The 19,215-nt window shown below is 34.5% G+C and overlaps 1 protein-coding gene across 1 annotated transcript in view; it reads right to left on the reverse strand.

The window, feature by feature from the left end:
- The window catches only part of LOC110690286 (DNA-directed RNA polymerase I subunit 1-like), a 29,622-nt gene extending 12,615 nt beyond the window's left edge, over nucleotides 1-17,007 (reverse strand). Inside the window, exons 1-9 of the mRNA XM_021867109.1 lie at nucleotides 16,475-17,007; nucleotides 16,170-16,339; nucleotides 14,941-15,100; nucleotides 14,557-14,829; nucleotides 9,112-9,333; nucleotides 8,788-8,967; nucleotides 8,440-8,602; nucleotides 3,033-3,223; nucleotides 889-1,149 (exon numbers count right to left, since the gene is read on the reverse strand). Coding sequence (XP_021722801.1) covers nucleotides 889-1,149; nucleotides 3,033-3,223; nucleotides 8,440-8,602; nucleotides 8,788-8,967; nucleotides 9,112-9,333; nucleotides 14,557-14,829; nucleotides 14,941-15,100; nucleotides 16,170-16,339; nucleotides 16,475-16,492 — 1,638 coding nt within the window. The 5' untranslated portion in view covers nucleotides 16,493-17,007. The remainder of the gene's footprint in view (nucleotides 1-888; nucleotides 1,150-3,032; nucleotides 3,224-8,439; nucleotides 8,603-8,787; nucleotides 8,968-9,111; nucleotides 9,334-14,556; nucleotides 14,830-14,940; nucleotides 15,101-16,169; nucleotides 16,340-16,474) is intronic.
- Nucleotides 17,008-19,215: the final 2,208 nt, after the last annotated feature.

Consider the following 19,215-nt stretch of genomic DNA (forward strand, 5'->3'; position numbering starts at 1 on the left):
CTTTGTGCCCTCATACCAATGGTGGAGGATCTTATGTTGCACTGGTCACCCAAGCCTAGATATCTTACAAAGCAAGACCATGTTTTGTGTTATACTACGTTATAAACCAATTGCACAATATGGGACTTGAGCCTGACAAGCTAAGCGATAAACCTAAATGCCAGAAGCACTCTCATATCGGTAACATAAAGGGAAAGACGTTAGTCTTATATAGTGTTAAGGGCTCTATTTAATCCTTCCTCCTGAACTAGCATTGGCATTGAGAAACCACACATACTTCCATAATGGATTTGCTATTTCACTGTCAACACTGACATGATTAATAAAGAGAAGAAAATGCCCCAAAAAATTAATCCCATGTAAGAATATACCAATTATATTTTCTTAAAAGAAAGCAGAAGAAAAGAAGACTAAGAGCAAAACCCGCATAGCTTCTCTTTTATGCAAATGGAAAGCAACTTTAATTCTTCTTAAGTTCTGGGAAGTCAAAGTAAGCAAAATACATAACAAAACAGAAAATCTATAGCCTAATATTCACCCCTTGCTGCAACACATTAATTTTCTTCTCAGGTTCCTCATTTTGCAGTCACTTCCCAGAACCACACTACAGCTGAAACAACCAAAAGCAATAATCCAATCTTAACAGCAAAATAATTAAGTTGATTCATGAATTTTTATTTTATACAAGTACCAACAACTCAAAGGGAACTAGAAGCATTTAACTATAAGGACTCACATAGGCACATACACAAGAGGATTAACAAGTTTTAACATAAGTTAAATACAAGTACACATAAATGTACACATCATCACATTTTTCCCACAAACAGATCAACAGTAGATCCACTGCCACATTCCGTTTTTCAAACAACTGATGTTTCCTCATACCTGTCGATTCACCAGAACTACGTCCCCATTGCGCAAGTGACGGTGTACAACCTTCCCTTCGTAATCATTACTGAAAGACTTCCCAGGTTGGGTTGTGACTCCTCTTGAAGAAGGTAATTTTCTTGCAAAAGCAATACGAGATTTCCTGATAGGTGGTAGTTTTGATGTTATTTTATCAACATAGTGTGTGGCCCCAGGATGAATATCAGGTCCATTAACAATTGCTTCTCTTAAGCTTGTGACATTCCATGGAGTCACTCTCTGTGTAGACAACATTAATCGAAAAACTTTATTATCCAATATTAGCATTTAGCATGATCAACAGAAAGTAAGAAGAGGAGGGGGAAGGGGAGGCATTCTTCAGGTCATCAAATTACATCCAATTGTAATCACTTAATGACTTATTAGACCAAGTTTAATTCATTGTTCATGTAGCCTAATCAGTAAGAAAGAAAAAAGATAAGAAAACATTAGATTGCTAAATAAAAATAAATAAATAAATAATTCCAGAGTTCTAGCATACATAAATAAACCAGGTTCAAAGTAAATGCAGCTGGATAGAGGCTTATACAAGTATACAACCATTGAAAATATAGCCACATATGATATAAGAACATAGATAGAATGAAAAGTTCAATCTACAGAGACCTATCTTAGTACACCAAAACATGGCATCTCAACAAAGAGAATATTTCTCTTTCAGTCTTTCCAAACGAAATATAATTTAAAAAAATGTACAATAAATGTTTAGTTTGCCAATAATATTTTTAGAAACAAACTTTTGTCAAAATTAAGACAGCTTGATGCTCACCGTCAAAGGATACTATCTTCAACAACGTCATAAAGAGAAAACAACACAATTTATGCGATCTTAATTATAGATTTATAGTAGATTGTATGCAATGCCTAAGTACATCCATGGAAATCTAGAATCTATTTGAGATCAGTGACGAACTGACGAACTAACAAAAAGTTCGAACTAGTCCTAGAGTCAACAATGCAACAAGGGAGCTTGCTCTTGGCCATAAGATGCTACGCAAAAATTGCATTAGATCTTCCCATCAAAAAATTAAATTAATGAAGATTTGGCAACTTAAGATAAGAAATGGAATACATCACAAGATGAACAGTAATGGCAAAACGAATGGGAAAAGGTGATGTGAACATATTTTATTCTCCTTATATTCAAGTAAAGACCAAAGTTGGCTCTCAAATGTTCACATTGTAATAGTATACATTGAGAAATATCTAACAAGACCCCACTAAACTTCTTTTAACTTGCGTAAACATCACAACAGATTGTCACATGATGGTGTGTCAATAGTGTAAATAACTAAATACCCGATTGTTACAATTATAAAAGAACAGAGGGAGTATATAAGTATTTTAGTACGCATAACGCGTAAGTGAGGATTATTTCCCAATAAATGTTTTGGGAGCTATTTCAGAAAAATCTACATTAAATAACAGTCCAATTGATGGTTTTTCCTCATTTAAAATACTTGTTCTCTTAAGTGAAAAGTTATTTCCATTTATTCCTGAACTTCTTACTAGGAATAATCAGAATGAGTGTAATACATGGTCAGGAAGGATACCTAGCTGCAAGTGGCTATCCATAAAATCTTCTTTCAATACTACAAAGGATGCATAAAATAAAAATAAAAAAACATACTTCATTTCTTATTACAAGCAACAAGCAGACTTTATAATACACTTATTAAAAGTCAACTTGACACACACACACACACATATATATATATAGACACACACACACACACACACACACATATATATATATATACTTAAAAAAGGGAGAGAGAAATGGGACCACCCCGCTTAATTATTCAAATCTGATTTTTTTAAGGGAATATAGGTCTTTTTAAGCTTTTTGGTTTACTAAAATAGGAAAGAAAATGAGAAGTTGCACATAACCTTGATCATCCATTTTTGGCAAAAGTTGCACATAACATTTAACGGAGGTAATATATATAGAAAGAGAGGGAGAGAATATGACAAGTCTGGAAACCATTTGCCCCCAGCCAATAAAAAATATCACTAGACCAGTTATAAGTTTGAAGGAAAAGACCAAGATGTTCAAGATAACATGAAACAGCATGATGATAATTGATAAGATCAAATCTCACCTCAGGGTAGGTCAACTTCAATGCAAAAACCGGGGGAATGCCAATCTCATTTACTGCTAGATATGGATCAGGTGATATAACAGAACGACAAGCAAAATTAACTCGTTTCCCCATCATCTTCTGCCGGAACAAACCCTCCTTTTTTTCCAGAGATTGACATATCCCAGAAGCCAATTCTCTTTGTCCAGGACCTGTTATTTAGACCAAAATGGGCATACATTCAGCTCCTATCAGAACAGCCTGGTTGGGATGAAATATTTTGCTGCATTCCTATTTCTAACATGAACAAGATGCATTCACACATGCTCTAGCAAAACACTACACAACTAATATTACAAGGGACAAAACATGAACAGCTAGGAGAGCTGAGAAAATTTTGTGTCTATTAAGTTATGCATCATAAAAATTCCAAGATAACACCACAGACCCATACAATGCCATCGAACGAAAATAACAATGATGCTCAATCAAACTATTGATATCCACTGAAAATTCTTCCCATATGCCTCCTAAACCTATCATAAATTCATAACCAACAGGCAGATCCAACTATATAAGTAGAAATTTATCTTAATGCTCAATCTCAACAATATGCTTGAAAGATAAATAAACCAATTAAAAAAGGAAAACATAATTCATTATATTATCACACAAAGAAAGTTATAGAAGCCATTTTATTCTTTTTTGGAGGGCTATTAGAGTTAGGGCCCCTAATCGCACCATAAAATTGCCCATTTTGCTCCCTTCAGACTAGCACAGCCTCCATATTCTGCGATAGCTGCTTGTAATTTACACCTTTCGTCCTTAAATTTAGAATAAACTCTGCCTTTCTAGATTAAAAGACCAAAATGCTTGTACTGACACACATGTTCAAACAAGTATATCATGAGTTCACACTACTTTTAAGGTCAAAGGAATGCTTTATAATTAAAAAGAAACATCAGGTCCCTGTAATCATGTGACTTGTTAATTTTCAGAAAATAGATTTTAAAGAATGTCTCTTGGCAAAGGCAATTGAGAGGTGGACTGAGGGAGGGAGACTAATCAGAGTATATGTGCATGTTTGTGTGAGTGACATTTCAAATTAAGCACAAAGTTCTTATGGATTTACTACTAGGCCAAAATGGCTTAAATTGAAGTATTGGACCCAAAAGGACAGTTAATGAGTTGACCAAAACTTTGTATTAGATCAGATTATATTTGGTCTATCAATATTGATAAGGAAAAATTGTTAAAAACAACCTTTTAAAGAGACCACTTTGTTAGAATTAGAAACAACCGTTTTGGTGGATGGAACTAAAGATGTGGTAAATGCCAAGTTGGAACAATGGAGGCAAAGGTTGGAATCTAAAGGGTTTAAGTTAAGTCGGAATAAGACTGAATATTTAGTATGATGATTTGGTACTCGGAGGGGGACAAGCAATGATGTGGTGAGTTTGGATGGAAAAGACTTGACCATGAGTGAATGTTTTAAATATCTTGGGTCGATCATCCTGAAAAATGGGGGCATTATCAAGGTGTGGCCCACAGGATTAAGTCAAGGTGGCTTAAATGGAGAGCGGCCACGGGAGTGTTATGTGACCAAAGCATTCCCTTACAATTAAAGGGAAAATTCTACAGGCTTATCATAGGACTAATGGAGAGCGGCCACAAGAGTGTTATGTGACCAAAGCATTCCCTTACAATTGAAGTGAAAATTCTACAGGACTATCATAAGACCAATGTTGGGCTTCTAAGAAGGAGCACATTAAAAACATGGCAATTACAGAGTTGCGCATGTTAAGGTGGATGTGTGGGAACAATCTAAGAGATAGAGTCAGAAATGAGGTTAACCGCAAGAAAGTAGGTGTGGCAGGTAATCCAGGCATTGCAGAAAAACTAAGGGAAAATCGTAAACGTTGTTTTAGGCATGTAAGACGGAGACCCGAGGGTGCACCAATGCGAAGAGTAGAAGGGTGGGACCATGGAGAGGTTAAACGAGGGAGAGGAAAAAATGACTTGGTTGGAAGGGGAAACGAAGGATATGAAGTTTATGGACTTGCATGAGAATGAGAAATTAGATCATAAGGGATAAAGGAGGAAGATTTTTGTGGACAACCACATAGAATAATCATATTTGGTTCATGTACCCGACCCCATTAATGAGATTAAGGCTTTGATTGATTAATTAACTTACTTCAGACCCGATTACAAAATTTTTTGTCAAAGACAACCTAAACCTACTTTTCGGCGTTGCCCTTTAATTTCCGACATTGAACACAGTGTGCTTGTCACAATGTCACATGACTTCTTATCATCCTAAATGTACCCATTTTCCCTCCCGCTCACTCGCATAAAACCCCTATTCTTTAACTCCCTCAATTTGGAGACAAAAATTAGTGTTTGTCATTCACTTTGCAACTCAAATCTACAGGTACAAGCTCCATTAATGAAGACTTTCCAAATACTATAAGAATTAATTAATGCAAGTCATACAAACTTTCCTCTTTTATAGGGTTTTTTTTTTAATTTTGTATGTTTTCTACCATGGTTAAAAACAAAGGGAGGAAAAAACTTGCATCATCATCTAGGAGGTTCCGGAATCCACAAAGCACATTTGATATCCTTCTAATCAACCATGGCTACTACATAATTGATAAACCGCTCGTCAATAAATCGATTTGAAAAAATTTAGGGAAAAAACCCTAATTTTCAATAATCCCAAATTTTCAAACTAATTTCTATACATTAAAGAAGGAGAAGCACAATACCTATTCAAAATTGAGGTTGAAGATTTTAAATTGTAGAAACAATTAGTTTTTGGGAGTAATTAACCCTCGACACTTTGTTGAAGGCAAAGGATGAAATTAAGGAAATGTGAGAGCAGGAGGAGGAATTTTTTTTAAGTAGGAATGTGGAGGTGGAAGGGGTGCAGTTAGCAAAAGTAAGGGTCACGTAACAAGCACACTATGGTAGAAATAAGGTCAACGCCGAAACGTAGTTCTAGGTTGTCTTTGACAAATAAATTTTGTAATCTAAAGTAACAAAAAAAAATCATAAGGATTTTTTTAAATAAAGTGGTCACTTTAAAAGGTTATTGACAATTTTTCCTATTAATAATAATGATAATACAATAAATTGCATTTGGACTACTTGAAAACGGCTTTTATGCTAAAAATAAAATGTTCCAAGAAGAATTACTAGCGGGTTTGTGTCCAAAATATTATATTCAAATAATATTTAGACTTTGAAAAGGCTATAAGAATTTGGAATCCATCTAATATACACACTGATGATAGTGGAGCATGGAATCACAAAGATACACATTACTTTGGTGCACACAGGCTGACACTACTGAGTGCTCATCCTTACTAGTTAGCTAATAACACTTGTTTGGCAGTAAAAATACCCTCTATATGTGGACCAATATCACTGCGACACGTGTCCGCAAGCTCAGCGCTCAATGAGCCAATTAGAGCATGACACGTGTCACTCAATGATAGAAGGGTGAAAATGGGCTCTAAGCCCACAACCTTAGAGCCTTTTGGGTTAAATGACCTAAAAGGCACATATCCCAATGCTCTATAAATACTGATCTCAGTTCAAAGGGATTAATTCATTCTCCAAGGGCAATGCCCCCCACAATTACTCTCCCTTCTCTCTACTTTCTCTCTCTAAAATACATTATTTCGATCACTAATTTGATCGTTGGAGGCGGACCTCCGGGCCCCGGGGTCCGTTGTTTTGCAGGTGACCGGGCCGTTCGAGTGTTGCATTGCGAATCTGTCTCCCGAGGGACGTACACACCCTCCATTCGGGTACGTACAAAAAACCCCCAAACAACACTTCTTCATTCAGTCCCTCTAATTACACTACTTCATTTGTTGTTCCTTATGTTCCATATGATATACTTTTAGTTTTAATTTTCTTATTTATTCTATCTTATGATTCTTCTTTTTTTTTTTTTTTTCGTGACTATATGTGAGCTTAGGTTAGTAGCCATGTGAGGCATAAAGTGGCAATGACAAGACAAGTTTTTACATTTTTATTTCATGAACCATTTTTTTTCCCAATTTAAGGAATACCTACTATACTACTCCCTCATTTTTAAATACTTGTTCCACTTTTCATTTCTAGTCGTTTTTAAATACTTGCTCCATTTCCTTATTTGGAATTTTTTTACCAACCTCTACAAATCTTCTCACAAACTTTTTGAGTAGCGGACCCGCAATGATTCATATTATATTAATTTCATATTCTCTCTCCTCTAATTCTCTCCACTACTTTTCCCTTTTACAATTTTTTATTCTTCCACCTACCCCATTACCTCCATATTTTTTTACTTTCTCCAATTTCTTCTAAAACTCCGCGCATGGAGAAATGGAGCAAGTATTTAAAAACGGAGGGAGTATCCATATTTATTGATTAAACTATACAATATAAATCATTTGCTAAATTCACTTTTAAGGAAAAATTCAAAAGCGTTTTTTAAACTACTTGTACTAGATGATACCAAAAAATGCTTATGTTTTAGGATTCATGATAGAGTATAAAACATATTCCAGGGCCTCAACCATCAAATTAAGCTTTTGGTTGAGTTGGTCTTTTAACATATATGGTATCGGAACCAGCGTGACACAAAGGTCACGGGTTCGAATCTCATCCACCCCCCACTTTCAAGTGGAATATTAAGCGTCGAGTATGAGGAGGGCCCATGTCGTGTCCACACTTGTAGCCCAAACGGGCTCTCGTATGAGGGGGCGTGATAGAGTATAAAACATATTCTTAGGTCTCAACCATAAGCTTAAGCTTTTTGTTGAGTTGATCCTCTAACAATTCACACTCTTTAATAGTGTTAACAAAATTTTCACAAATAATGCCTCATGTACGTAATGGCACTCGCACAGGACATGCACTTGGGTATGCCTTGCATGTCTTGTAATGAAGTTTATAAATTAGATTTTTTTTTTATATAATAATATCACAGTAGAAACTAGAATAGGTTGTAAGAATTCGGTTTTGAGGAATAGCAAAAAACAGCTCAAGTACTTCTCATAAAGGGTTCTAATTTTATAACAAACAACTGCAGTTACACATAAAATGAAGGTCCTCTCCATTAGCTAAAAAGACCTTATCGATATATATATATATATATATATATATATATATATATATATATATATATGAATTCCCAAAAACATTAGATTGTTAATTGGCCATTGACATAATAATAGCTTTTATTACAATTCCAAAAATAACACATGACTAACAAGTCCTTGGTTAGACAAACATTAATTAGCAGAGGATCATGGACTGCAGCTTGTATGGTAAGGTGGGACACAAGGTATATCACATTGTTTCACCATGCATGACAGCATGAGTCATATATTATGCATAGAAAGGTGAATAAACAAAAATACAGACTGACCTGCTGCACTCTTGCTATTGAAAAGAACATTTACAGATTGTTGAAGATTCATCCACCTACTAAGAATAAAGTTATGTTCAGCATGCTGCTCATAAGCATTTGCCAAGGATATATTAGACTCCAAAATCTTGCTCAATAAAACTGTCCGAGGATGCTCCATGACCTAAATAAACAATTATAACTCTTTATAGATGTGCATGCATAAAAGCCAGGGTAAAAAATTTACATTGATGAACAACCGGTGCAATCTTCCCAAGTCAGTTAACCATGGTTAAGAATCAATGGTTAAGAATCAATGAAACTGCCCCAAATTAGATGAATGCAAGGGATAATGCAGCTGAAACTTACTAATTCCCCTCCCTTAGAGGGCGGACGAAACTTCAATGGAGGTACTAGTAGAGTTTTTAAGAAAAACATCATAAAAGCAGCTTTCTTCTCAGACGTAAATCCTTGATGTTGCTGAATATCACAAACAAACGAGCAAAATCGAGCCTCATTTTCCCATAGACGCTCTAATATTCCTCTAACCTGCAATTATTGGAGGAAATTACAGTCTTTTTAAGTATACAAGTAACTATCGCATCAAAAGAATAAAAATGGAAAAGATTTGAGATAAATCATAAATGAGATCAATGGTAATGATTAATGATATGACCAAGGAAAATAACATACTTCTGTTGGTAAAAGAGATCGTGACTTTTTCCACTTCATAAATTCTAGCTGCAGGTCATCTTTTTTTTTCCTTTGTTTAAGCGATGCTAATTTTCCATCATCATGATCCTCAGCATTTTCTACCTCAGACAAAGCATTATCATCATCTCCTTCAGCCAAAGGTCCATCCAACCTATGCCCTTTGATGATATTTGCTTTTATGTTGCTATCATTTAAGCCACCCTTTTAAATAAGAAAGTGAAAATACATATCAAGAGAAATCAAAGAGATCAAATTAATAATCTCATTATATTATCAGATTTTTGTGAAACAAGTCAATGCATACATGATGAAGCTACAAGAATAAACTTTCCTCATTAAAAGTAGTAACATAGATTTTGTTCTGTTAACATTTCCATAGTGCTAACAGCAATATGACAATCCCGCAGTTTAAGCATTAAAGCTCAATAGGATAGCAGAAGTTCACAATCGCACAAAAGAGAGGAGGGGGGTATTGATTATTGAGCAGAAGACTTCCTTTGCTAACACAACAAACAACCCTTCCCACCCTGACTGTTCATCATTCTCTTCAATGTTTGCTTAACCAGACTTATAATTATGGTACAAACTAATACATTATAATTGGTTACTTTGCCATATGCCATTTTAATATAAATTGGTAAAACCTACCATGATCTATTATTAGTTATATAATATGTGTCAATATAATGCTGAAACGCATAGTTATTTTTTTAAAAGGTAAATTTTTGGTGATATGCTCTAATAATTAATGTTCAGTTTTTCAAATCCGATGAACTAAAAAGTAATTTAAAAGCAAAAGAACCACAAAAAAAAATGTGGTTTACAATTAGGGGTGTAAATGAATTGATACTTCCATAAAATATTTGCAAACAAGCTCAGTTAGTGATCGATTGTTTAGTTAACAAATAAGCCTAAATAAAAAATTTAAGCTCGTCAATTTAATGAACAAAGCTCAAACAACATTATGTTCGAATCGATAATGTTTGTCAACAGCTCGATTAAGTTCATTTATAAGCTTGTCCACGGCTTCACACCCAATTATAACTCTGTCAAAGCTCGTTCAAGCTTGAAAAAATCTCTATTAAAACTACTTTAGTATATATATTAATAGATTTATTACTCGTATATATATGTAAAAATAACAAATCATCAACATATATAGGCATAAAACACCACCATTATCTTTTCTATAGAAAGAATAAAAATATCTTATACTTACCTCCTTTTTTTTTTGTCAACACATTCTTTTTTAGGATGCTTATTTAGTTGACACGTTTCCTTTTTGGGTAAATTTATACCTTGCATTTACTAGTGTACCCCACTCGCTTTATCATTCTCTCTCCTCTCCTTAATATGTGTGCCTAAATTGAACGTGCCAACAATCAGAATCGGAGGAAGTATTAAACTGAGTGGATGCACTAAAACTTAAAAAATAAAACATTTTTTAACGATAATTAGGGCTTGTTTATTTAATCCATCTCAATTTAAGATTGTTTATGCTAGAGCTACCAAGAACAACATTGGTGAACAAAGTTTGACTAAGCTAAACTTTTAACAAGCCAAGCTTGAACAAGATTTTTAAAAGCTTGCTCAAGCTCTAGATAGCTCAAAAACATAGCTCTAGATAGCTCAAAAACTTATAATTTTTATCAAGCTTAGCTCCAAAAAAAACAGACTACTTGGCTTGCATTTACAACTGTTTTTACAATTGTAAAATAGGCAAATGGTTACTAGAAAACAATTTCAATAAGAAACCAGAAGTCCACAAGGACTCTACTCAATCTGCATGCTCTCAGTAGAGAATACAAGATAGGACACACTGCACCCAAATACGTCCAAACATTTAATTGTTTCTCGGAGTAATCAATTATTACTAACTAAAGGCTTGTTTGGCATCGTATTTTGTTTTTAGTTTTCTATTTTTTTGAAAACAAAAAACCAAAAATAGGAAACAAGAAAAAGGTGTTTCCACTTTTTTGTTGTCAGTTTTCAAAATTATCATAATTTTAATAAGTTTGACTAATTTTTAATTCATTATATAACATATATTATATGATTTTAAAAAAACATAAAAACCAAAAAACTGAAAACCACAGTAATGCCAAACGGACCCTAAGATTATTCTTTATGTTTTCCGGCATAAAAATGAAAATGGTGTTGAACACAACATGATCTTCTATTTCTCCATGGCGAATGTGTACATGGCATAGAAAAACATCCAAGAATTGGTGTCAAATTGTTATAGTAATAGTTTGCGGTTGTACCCATTAATAAATTCAAACACATGCATAATCTATATTATAGAAATTATTTGGCAAAATATAAAGAAAACAACTAGAAAGAGATGTAATTCACGAGTGACAATTATGTCACTTTTAGGGGTATTTTTAGGATAGTCTTTTGGTTTATTTTCCAATTATTTCTCTCGTTTTAACCTTGATTTCTCTTATTTCCATCATTTGTCTTTTAATTATAGTATATTTGCAGCTTTATCAGGTAACTTAATTTCTAATTTCAACGCTTTCTTTCTTTTTCTTTTTTTTTTTTTATAAAACGCTTTCTTTCATCTTTAGTTTTCTTATTATTAAAATTTATTTTCTTTTCATTTTTTTTGTTTTATTTAAATATTTTGGTTATTCTAATTACCACAGTAATCAATAACTATATACTAAAAGACACACCAGCAATTACACTCTGGTGTGTCCTTAGTATTTTTTTTAAAAAAAAATAGGAAAAATTGAAAAGAATAATCCCACCTTTGCTTGATCCGCTCAAAACGAGCCAACCTTTGAGTATTTCGATAACAAGCTAACCTTTGCCCCCTATTTTCTCAAAACAAGCCCTTGACCGGTTTTATAATTTGGCAACTGGTTTTAGAAGGTGACTTGCCACGTGTCACCTTCTAATTGGTCATGCTTAAATAATTAAAAAAAAACAAAACAAATTAATTAAAAAAAAAAAAGAAAAACACCAACAACCTTATTGCCTTAGCCCTGCCCCCGCCTGAACGTCGTCATCCGCTAGCCTTGCCCCCCTGCCCTTCCCCGACAACCCATCATGGCGGCAGCAGTTTCTTTGACATCGAAGGTAATTGAATTAATTGATTGATTGGTTTTTGTTTTTATGGTTTCTTTGTTTTATAATCGGGTTTTGTTTCAAGAAGATGAAATCATTAAGTACAAATTTCATGTTTTTGCGGCGAATCTACAGGAGGGAGTAACAAGTAACAGAGGAAAGAGTCGTTTTGGGATGGCGGGATGGCGGATTCGAGGTGGTGGTTGGGGTTTATGGGGAGGGCTACTTTTTCGAGGTTGTTGGGGCGTTTTTGAGGTGGCTGTGGTTTTTGGGATGGCAGGATGGAAAATTGTGAATGTTGATGGGGTTATCGGGAGTGGAGATGGGGTTTTCGTGGTGGCTGGTAGGGTCACCGAGAGTGGAGGTGGGTGGTGTTTTGGATTGGAGGGGGTTTTGGAGTGGTTGAGCGAGGTTATTCTGGCGGGAATGGAATTTGTGGGGTGGATTCCATGGTGGGAGTGTCAGGGAGGGCGGCTGCCAATGAAGCTGGTTGTGTTGTGGTGGCAAGGTGGGAGAAGAGAGATTAAAGGAAAAAATAAAATTAAAATTAAAAAATTAACCTGTTGAATAGGTAATAGGTAAAAAGGCTTGTTTTGAGAAAATAGGAGGCAAAGGTTGGCTTGTTCCCATATGTGAAGCAAAGGTGGAATTATTCTTTTCAATTTTTCCAAAAAAAATATTAATTTAATAAAAAAATTATTTAAAGATATTATTAGTAAAATTTGTTTGCTACACAAATATAGCAATGATACTTACCTTCTTTTTATATATTGACATTCAATTAACTAATATGGACAATATAATCTTCTGTAAAATATTTTTCGAAAATAATAAAATCTTCTACTATAAGATTCTGTGTGGCAATTAACATAATAACTGCTTCAAGGATACAATTAAGATAGACAAATGTTAATGACTTAAAAAAAGACATCACTGATAACTGATAAGTATATAAGTATAGATTTTTTTTGTCAAAACTCATAGCCTCTCCTCTTTTAAATTCTTCTACCTAATGTTTTCTTTTTTTTGGAATTTATTTCATTTTATTTAAATTATTCCTATAATAAAATTTAATCTTTATATTTCTGTATTCAGCTAATATAGATTTTCTTATATGGTTGAAACATTAGAATGTTAATTAATAAGCATGATATTCCATGTTTCATTATGTCAAATACTTCATTTTTGTCCATGATAAATTTAGACAATTTATATTATATTCTATCAATTAAGTATAACATTAAATCGATAATAAATAATGATAATAAACGTGCATGGCACGGGATCTAACCTAGTAGTAATGAAAAAAGAGACATGGTAAATCTTAAAGGATCGAAATCAATCTGAAATTGTATCAACTCGATGCAATACTGTTACTTAATAACCCTTCTCATTTTATTTGAGCAAGTGGACTTATGGAGACCGAAAGACTTGTAGATTGACAATGGAGTCCATTCCATACCATAAGTGACAAGTCACCTCACTAGTCACTAGTACAGGAATTCTAATAGAGAGGATTTTTATGTAAGTGCAAAGAGTTAATTGCTCAAAAGAGTTAATTGCAAAGAGTTAATACAAAACAATTAGTAAGACAACCATAGCGATAAACTGTGTTACTCCGACACCTCCCTTGGCCTTGGGTGTCGCGTGTCGACACGACACGACGCGCGACACGACCCCTGACACGGCTCCGAGAAAAAGTCGACTTGGGTATCGGAAAAGTGTTTGAAATAAGTGTTGGTACGGCCGTTAATCGGTAGAATTTTAGTGGTAAACTCCATTGTTTCCGGCGTGTAGCAGCTACATAATAGGGAAATAGAGAGAGAAAGAGGCAAATAAGCAAGAAAATGAAAGGTTGGGTGATAATAACAAGGTTGGTGGAAATATGAGAGTATGAGACAGCTATTATCTAATAAAGAAAGGTGGACCAGCTGTCATATTTATGTGGTGGAGTATTTTTTTAACTTTTGACTTTCATTCTCATCCTTTATTTTTCGTTTTTTTAACTTCTCCCTATTAAAGTACTATACCTTTTTTAAACTATTTTTTTAAAATCTAACTACTTTATAATTATTATTAATAAAACTATAATAATTATTATTATTATTAATTTATTATTATTATTATTTAAGTGTCGGATTAAATTTTTTAGACACTTTATACAGTAGTCGTATCCTAAATATTAGTCAAGACACTTCCTTGACCGTGTCGACTAAATTTAGGACTGAGGTATCGGACACTCCGACACCTTGTCGGACACGACACTTAGAGACGAGTCCGAGTAACATTGGCGATAAAAAAAAAAAAAAAAACAGTTTTTAATGGGCTGAAGGACATAAATTAATTTACCATGTGAAACCAACCAAACGTAGGCTTAGTAATGGGAGGATTCTTGGCACCACAACGATTACATTTGGGACTTCGTTTCTTCAATAAACTTTTCAAGACTGAAAGTGCTTCGGTAAGCTGAAAAGAGGTCAAGCTACGATGCTTAAGGCCCTCAAAAATCCCACCAAGGCTTTTATAGCTGTCATTAGGATACCCATTTGAATTATCTAGCTCTCTGGCCCCAACAATATCACCGTTTGTTATAAGGTTCAATTTACAGACGCACATCTCAACCTGTAGTTTAAAAAACAAAATTATAAAATTAGATGACCATGAAACTCTAAGGAAAGAAAAACATTTTAAGTTAATTTGTCAAGGCAAGATTTGCACAACTATAGAAAATACCTCCTCTGGAGGTGCCTTAAAATGGTAGCAAGCCAAACAGGTATTCTGCAGTATTCTGTAGAGCATATCGAACAATAAAGGGTGATAAACCAATGACACGAAATCTATATGACCACAATGTCCTGGGCAATAGAAGGCACGATGACCACAAGTTTTGCAGCTGCACAGAAATGCAAATTATTAATATGATAGCAATCTGAACAAAATAACGCAATATAATCAGCATGAAGATGATTAAGGAGTAAATAAACTCAAGTGTAAAGCATCTCCTTCCCTCCCCTCTCCTACACAATTAAAGACACCCCTTAATCATGTCTAATAAAAAATTACTTACGGGTAAAAAAAGGGTTCTATAAATCTAATACAGGGGTTATAGGCGACGCGGCACGCACATGCACTTGCACACGCACGCCACATACACACACAGAAGACAGAAAACAAGGGTTATTACAAGCCAAATCTTTCTGTTGTGAAAGATTTTTTGGATCACAATTCTACAGTTCTTAGAGCTTTATGGCACCAACCATTATTGCTGATTAAAGTTAAATATTTTTGTCACACTATCTTATTGTCCATTTTAAAATTAAATGTCAATAGAGTTTCTATTTTCTTTTACAATATGAAACACAAAAATGACAAATAGTTAGCATCCCATATCCAAAACGCCCCAAAACACAGAGAGTCAAGGATAACACATAGTGCAAAGTACGTAGTATAAGGTAAGCCATTCTTTCAACGCGTTTATTCAACAACGTAACACACTCCCCAATTCCCTCTACATTATTTTCATTACAACATTTTCTTCCCAAAAACCGTGTACAGATACTCTGTAAACTTAATACTACCTCCATTTCACATTTTTTGCAACTTTGAACGGTGCACGGACTCCTAGACAAAATTTGTTTGTGAGTGTAAGATAGAGAGAGAAAAATAAGAATGCATGTGATGAGGAGAGAGAAAGAGAGAAATGATAACCTAAAAAGGAAAGAAGACATTAGTTGCAAATAATGTGTAACATCCATTTTTGGCAAAAGTTACAAAAAATATGAAACAGAGATAGTATAACCTTTCAATATCAATTCCACAATCCGAATTCGTGACTCACCAACATACATTTGTCTATAGATACAACAAATATATACTTGTATTTTTTTAAAAACCGAAAAAATAAATATGCCAAATTCAATAAAATTAACAACAATAAGGTTTGGAAAAATAAAGGAACATACAGACTATGATCATCCGATGGACCTAAAGCAGGATCACACAGACCACCCGGCTCGGGCCGACCAACCAAATTCAATATATTACGGTTCGTAATTTTGACTACGCTAAGCTTCCGTATCTCTTCATCTGTCATAACACCGAAACGCACTCCCGCCACCGTCTCCGACGCCGACTACAAACAAAACAAAACAAAAACCGCAATTCAACAAAATTAGCTATATATACAAAAATTATCCGAATGTTTCAAACACACAAAATAAATTCGGCAAACAATAATTGAATTGAAGAAAGAAGTGGAATGAAATACCTCGGAAGTTTGATTCATATTGTGAAGTTTAGATTGAGGTTTTTGGTAGGGTTTGATTGAGGGGAAAAGAGGGAAGCAGGTGATGGAAGTGGTGGTGGGAGAAGGGAGTTGGGAGAAAGGGAGGAAGAGAAATGAAGGCAGGGTTTTAGTGGAAGAATGGAAGTGAGCTGAGGTTTTAGCCTGTGAAAGAATTTTTAAGGGTTTGTTTTGTCTAATGGGTGGATTTGTAAAATAAGGTCAGTGAGTTTTTTTTTTTTTTTTTTTTTTTTTTGCTTAGCTTTTGTTTGGTTCAATATATTAATAAAGGAAAAGAAGAGAAATGATGCGAAGGGATATATTAATTTTCTTGTTCCTGGGGAGGGTTTGTTTAGGTTTTCCTAGGGTTTTCTTTTTGTGAAGGTTTTTGCTTGATTTTTGTAATCAAATCCATGCTAGTGATTGATCATGGAGTCGAATTCCTCTATAGAACAACCTGATACAGAAATTTTGACACTTTCAAACATTAACAAAAATTTAGAAATAGAAAGACAATTCAAGAGAAAAGAATAATAATGATGGTTAGGGTAATGCTATTAATGATGGTTCTGATGATGCTGTGGAATGAATTGAGGATAATTAGGCGGATGAGGAAGCAACGGTGGAATTAGGGTTGGTAGGAAAGATATGGATTGAACACACAATTAACTCCAATGCTTTCATAGCAATAATAAAGAGTGTCTGGCAACCCAGACGTGGTTTGGAGATTAGCAATATTGGGAAGAACACCTATGTGTTTCAATTCCATCATTGGAGGGACAAGAAGAGGGTTCTTGATGATCAGCCTTGGCATTTCGAAAAGCATGCTCTATTGCTTGGTGAAATAGAGGACAATGTGAAGTCGCTTAATGTGCATCTGTATGAAATCCCAATGTGGGTTTGGGTGTACAATCTTCCATTCAAGGGTCGTCTAAACGCTGCTAATGTGGAGGCGCTTGGAAACAAGATTGGACGCTTTCTTAGACTAGAAAGCTCGGGATGCATGGAATTTGATAAGTTTGTGAGAATCAGAGTAATGATTGACGTCACAAAACCCTTATTACAGAAGGTGAAGGTGAAGATGTGTGGTGGCTATGAGGAATTTTTCGATGTCAAATATGAAAAGCCGCCTCTCTTTTGTTTCTTTTTGTGGGATGGTAGGCCATGGTGTGAAGGATTGTGAGGGTTGCAGAGTATAGAAGATCCGAACATGAAGTACGGTGGGTCGATGAAAGCTTCTCCATGGAAGAATAATAGAGGGGATAGTGCTAATGAGTTGCCAATTGATAAACCCTCTTGTGCTAAAAGTTTATTCATCACAAAACCGAAAGCGTCTGTGTAGGGAATATTTCAAGCGTTAACCCCCTATCTTGAACCCCACTGTGATCATACACTAAAGTACGATGGCGTCCAAAAGGGAAGAAGATAGAGCAAAAGAGTCGCCAACAAGTTTTAGGAACTTGTAAACCGTTCATAGGGTGAAGGTTACACCCCTTAACGATCCAAGAGATCGTCAACTCCATAACAAATAAGGGTTCGGGGATGAAGGTACAAATCCAACCTAAAAGAGATTGAACTTGCCCTAATAATAGGCCTCTACTTTATTCTGATCGTATTCATGTGTGCTTTTTGACTAACATACAATCAATAGGATTAGCCCTAAATTTGTTTATCTATGTTGGTTGAATTTAATGCAAAAATAAAAATATTATTGGCGATCACTTGAATTATAATCATATTAACCCTAAACAAGATTATTAATTATCTTATTAAGCGTGATTACAAGTACAAATTCCCTTTAAACATGCATAAAAGGCGTGATCAAGCAATAACAATAAATAATAAATATCAAGCAACATAATAATAAAAAATAATAAAATTATAATCATAAATCATCATCACAACAATTATAATAATATTCATGTTAAAGCATAATAATAGTAAGATCCTAGGCATGATACTAACAAGATTAATAACAAACCCTAGCATGTCACTAAACAAATAAAAATCAAACCTTTAACTCTAACATGATAGTAACAATCATAAACATTAGGAAGAATATAGGAAGCATCGTACTTTTAATCATACTTGATATTAAAGTTACCCTAGACATGATACTAGGAATCATAACAACAATCTAAGCACGATTTCTATATCGCAACATCAATAAAAACCATTAAAGTACTTACTTTGATGCCTCGTACCTCTTTCTAATAGAAAAATACACGCATTAGTAACTTCAAGGAAAATAATAATCAACAATTAAATTAAATAATTGAAATAGAGATTAGGGACCAAACCCTCAGAAATTAAACCTTTCACGTCTAGGGCGAAGGCAACTTCGAATATGGCTAGGTGTTTCTAGATCTAATGAATGCGGAACTTTTATATTTGAGAGAAGCTAGTTTAGAAAAGAGAGAGAGAGAGAAACCAAGAGAATCTTGATGAGAGTTAGTGAATGATTATTGAAGAGAATGAGAGAGAATTGATGAATGAAAATTCGTTAAAACTGGTTATCGATGAAGACTGGTTATTGAAAACGGAGTTTTTACGACGTTATTTATAAAGAAAATCAGCCAAAAAGATAAAATATCAAAACAGAGTCTGGCACACGTAAAACTGAACTAGCGCGAACGCTGACCATTGGCGCCAGACGCCAACGCTGGCGCCAAGCGCCAAGCATAGCGCCAGGCGCTACAGCTGGCGTTTGGCGCTGATTCAGAAAA

This window comes from Chenopodium quinoa, unplaced genomic scaffold, assembly GCF_001683475.1.
Source record: "Chenopodium quinoa cultivar QQ74 unplaced genomic scaffold, ASM168347v1, whole genome shotgun sequence".
NCBI lineage: Eukaryota > Viridiplantae > Streptophyta > Magnoliopsida > Caryophyllales > Amaranthaceae > Chenopodium > Chenopodium quinoa.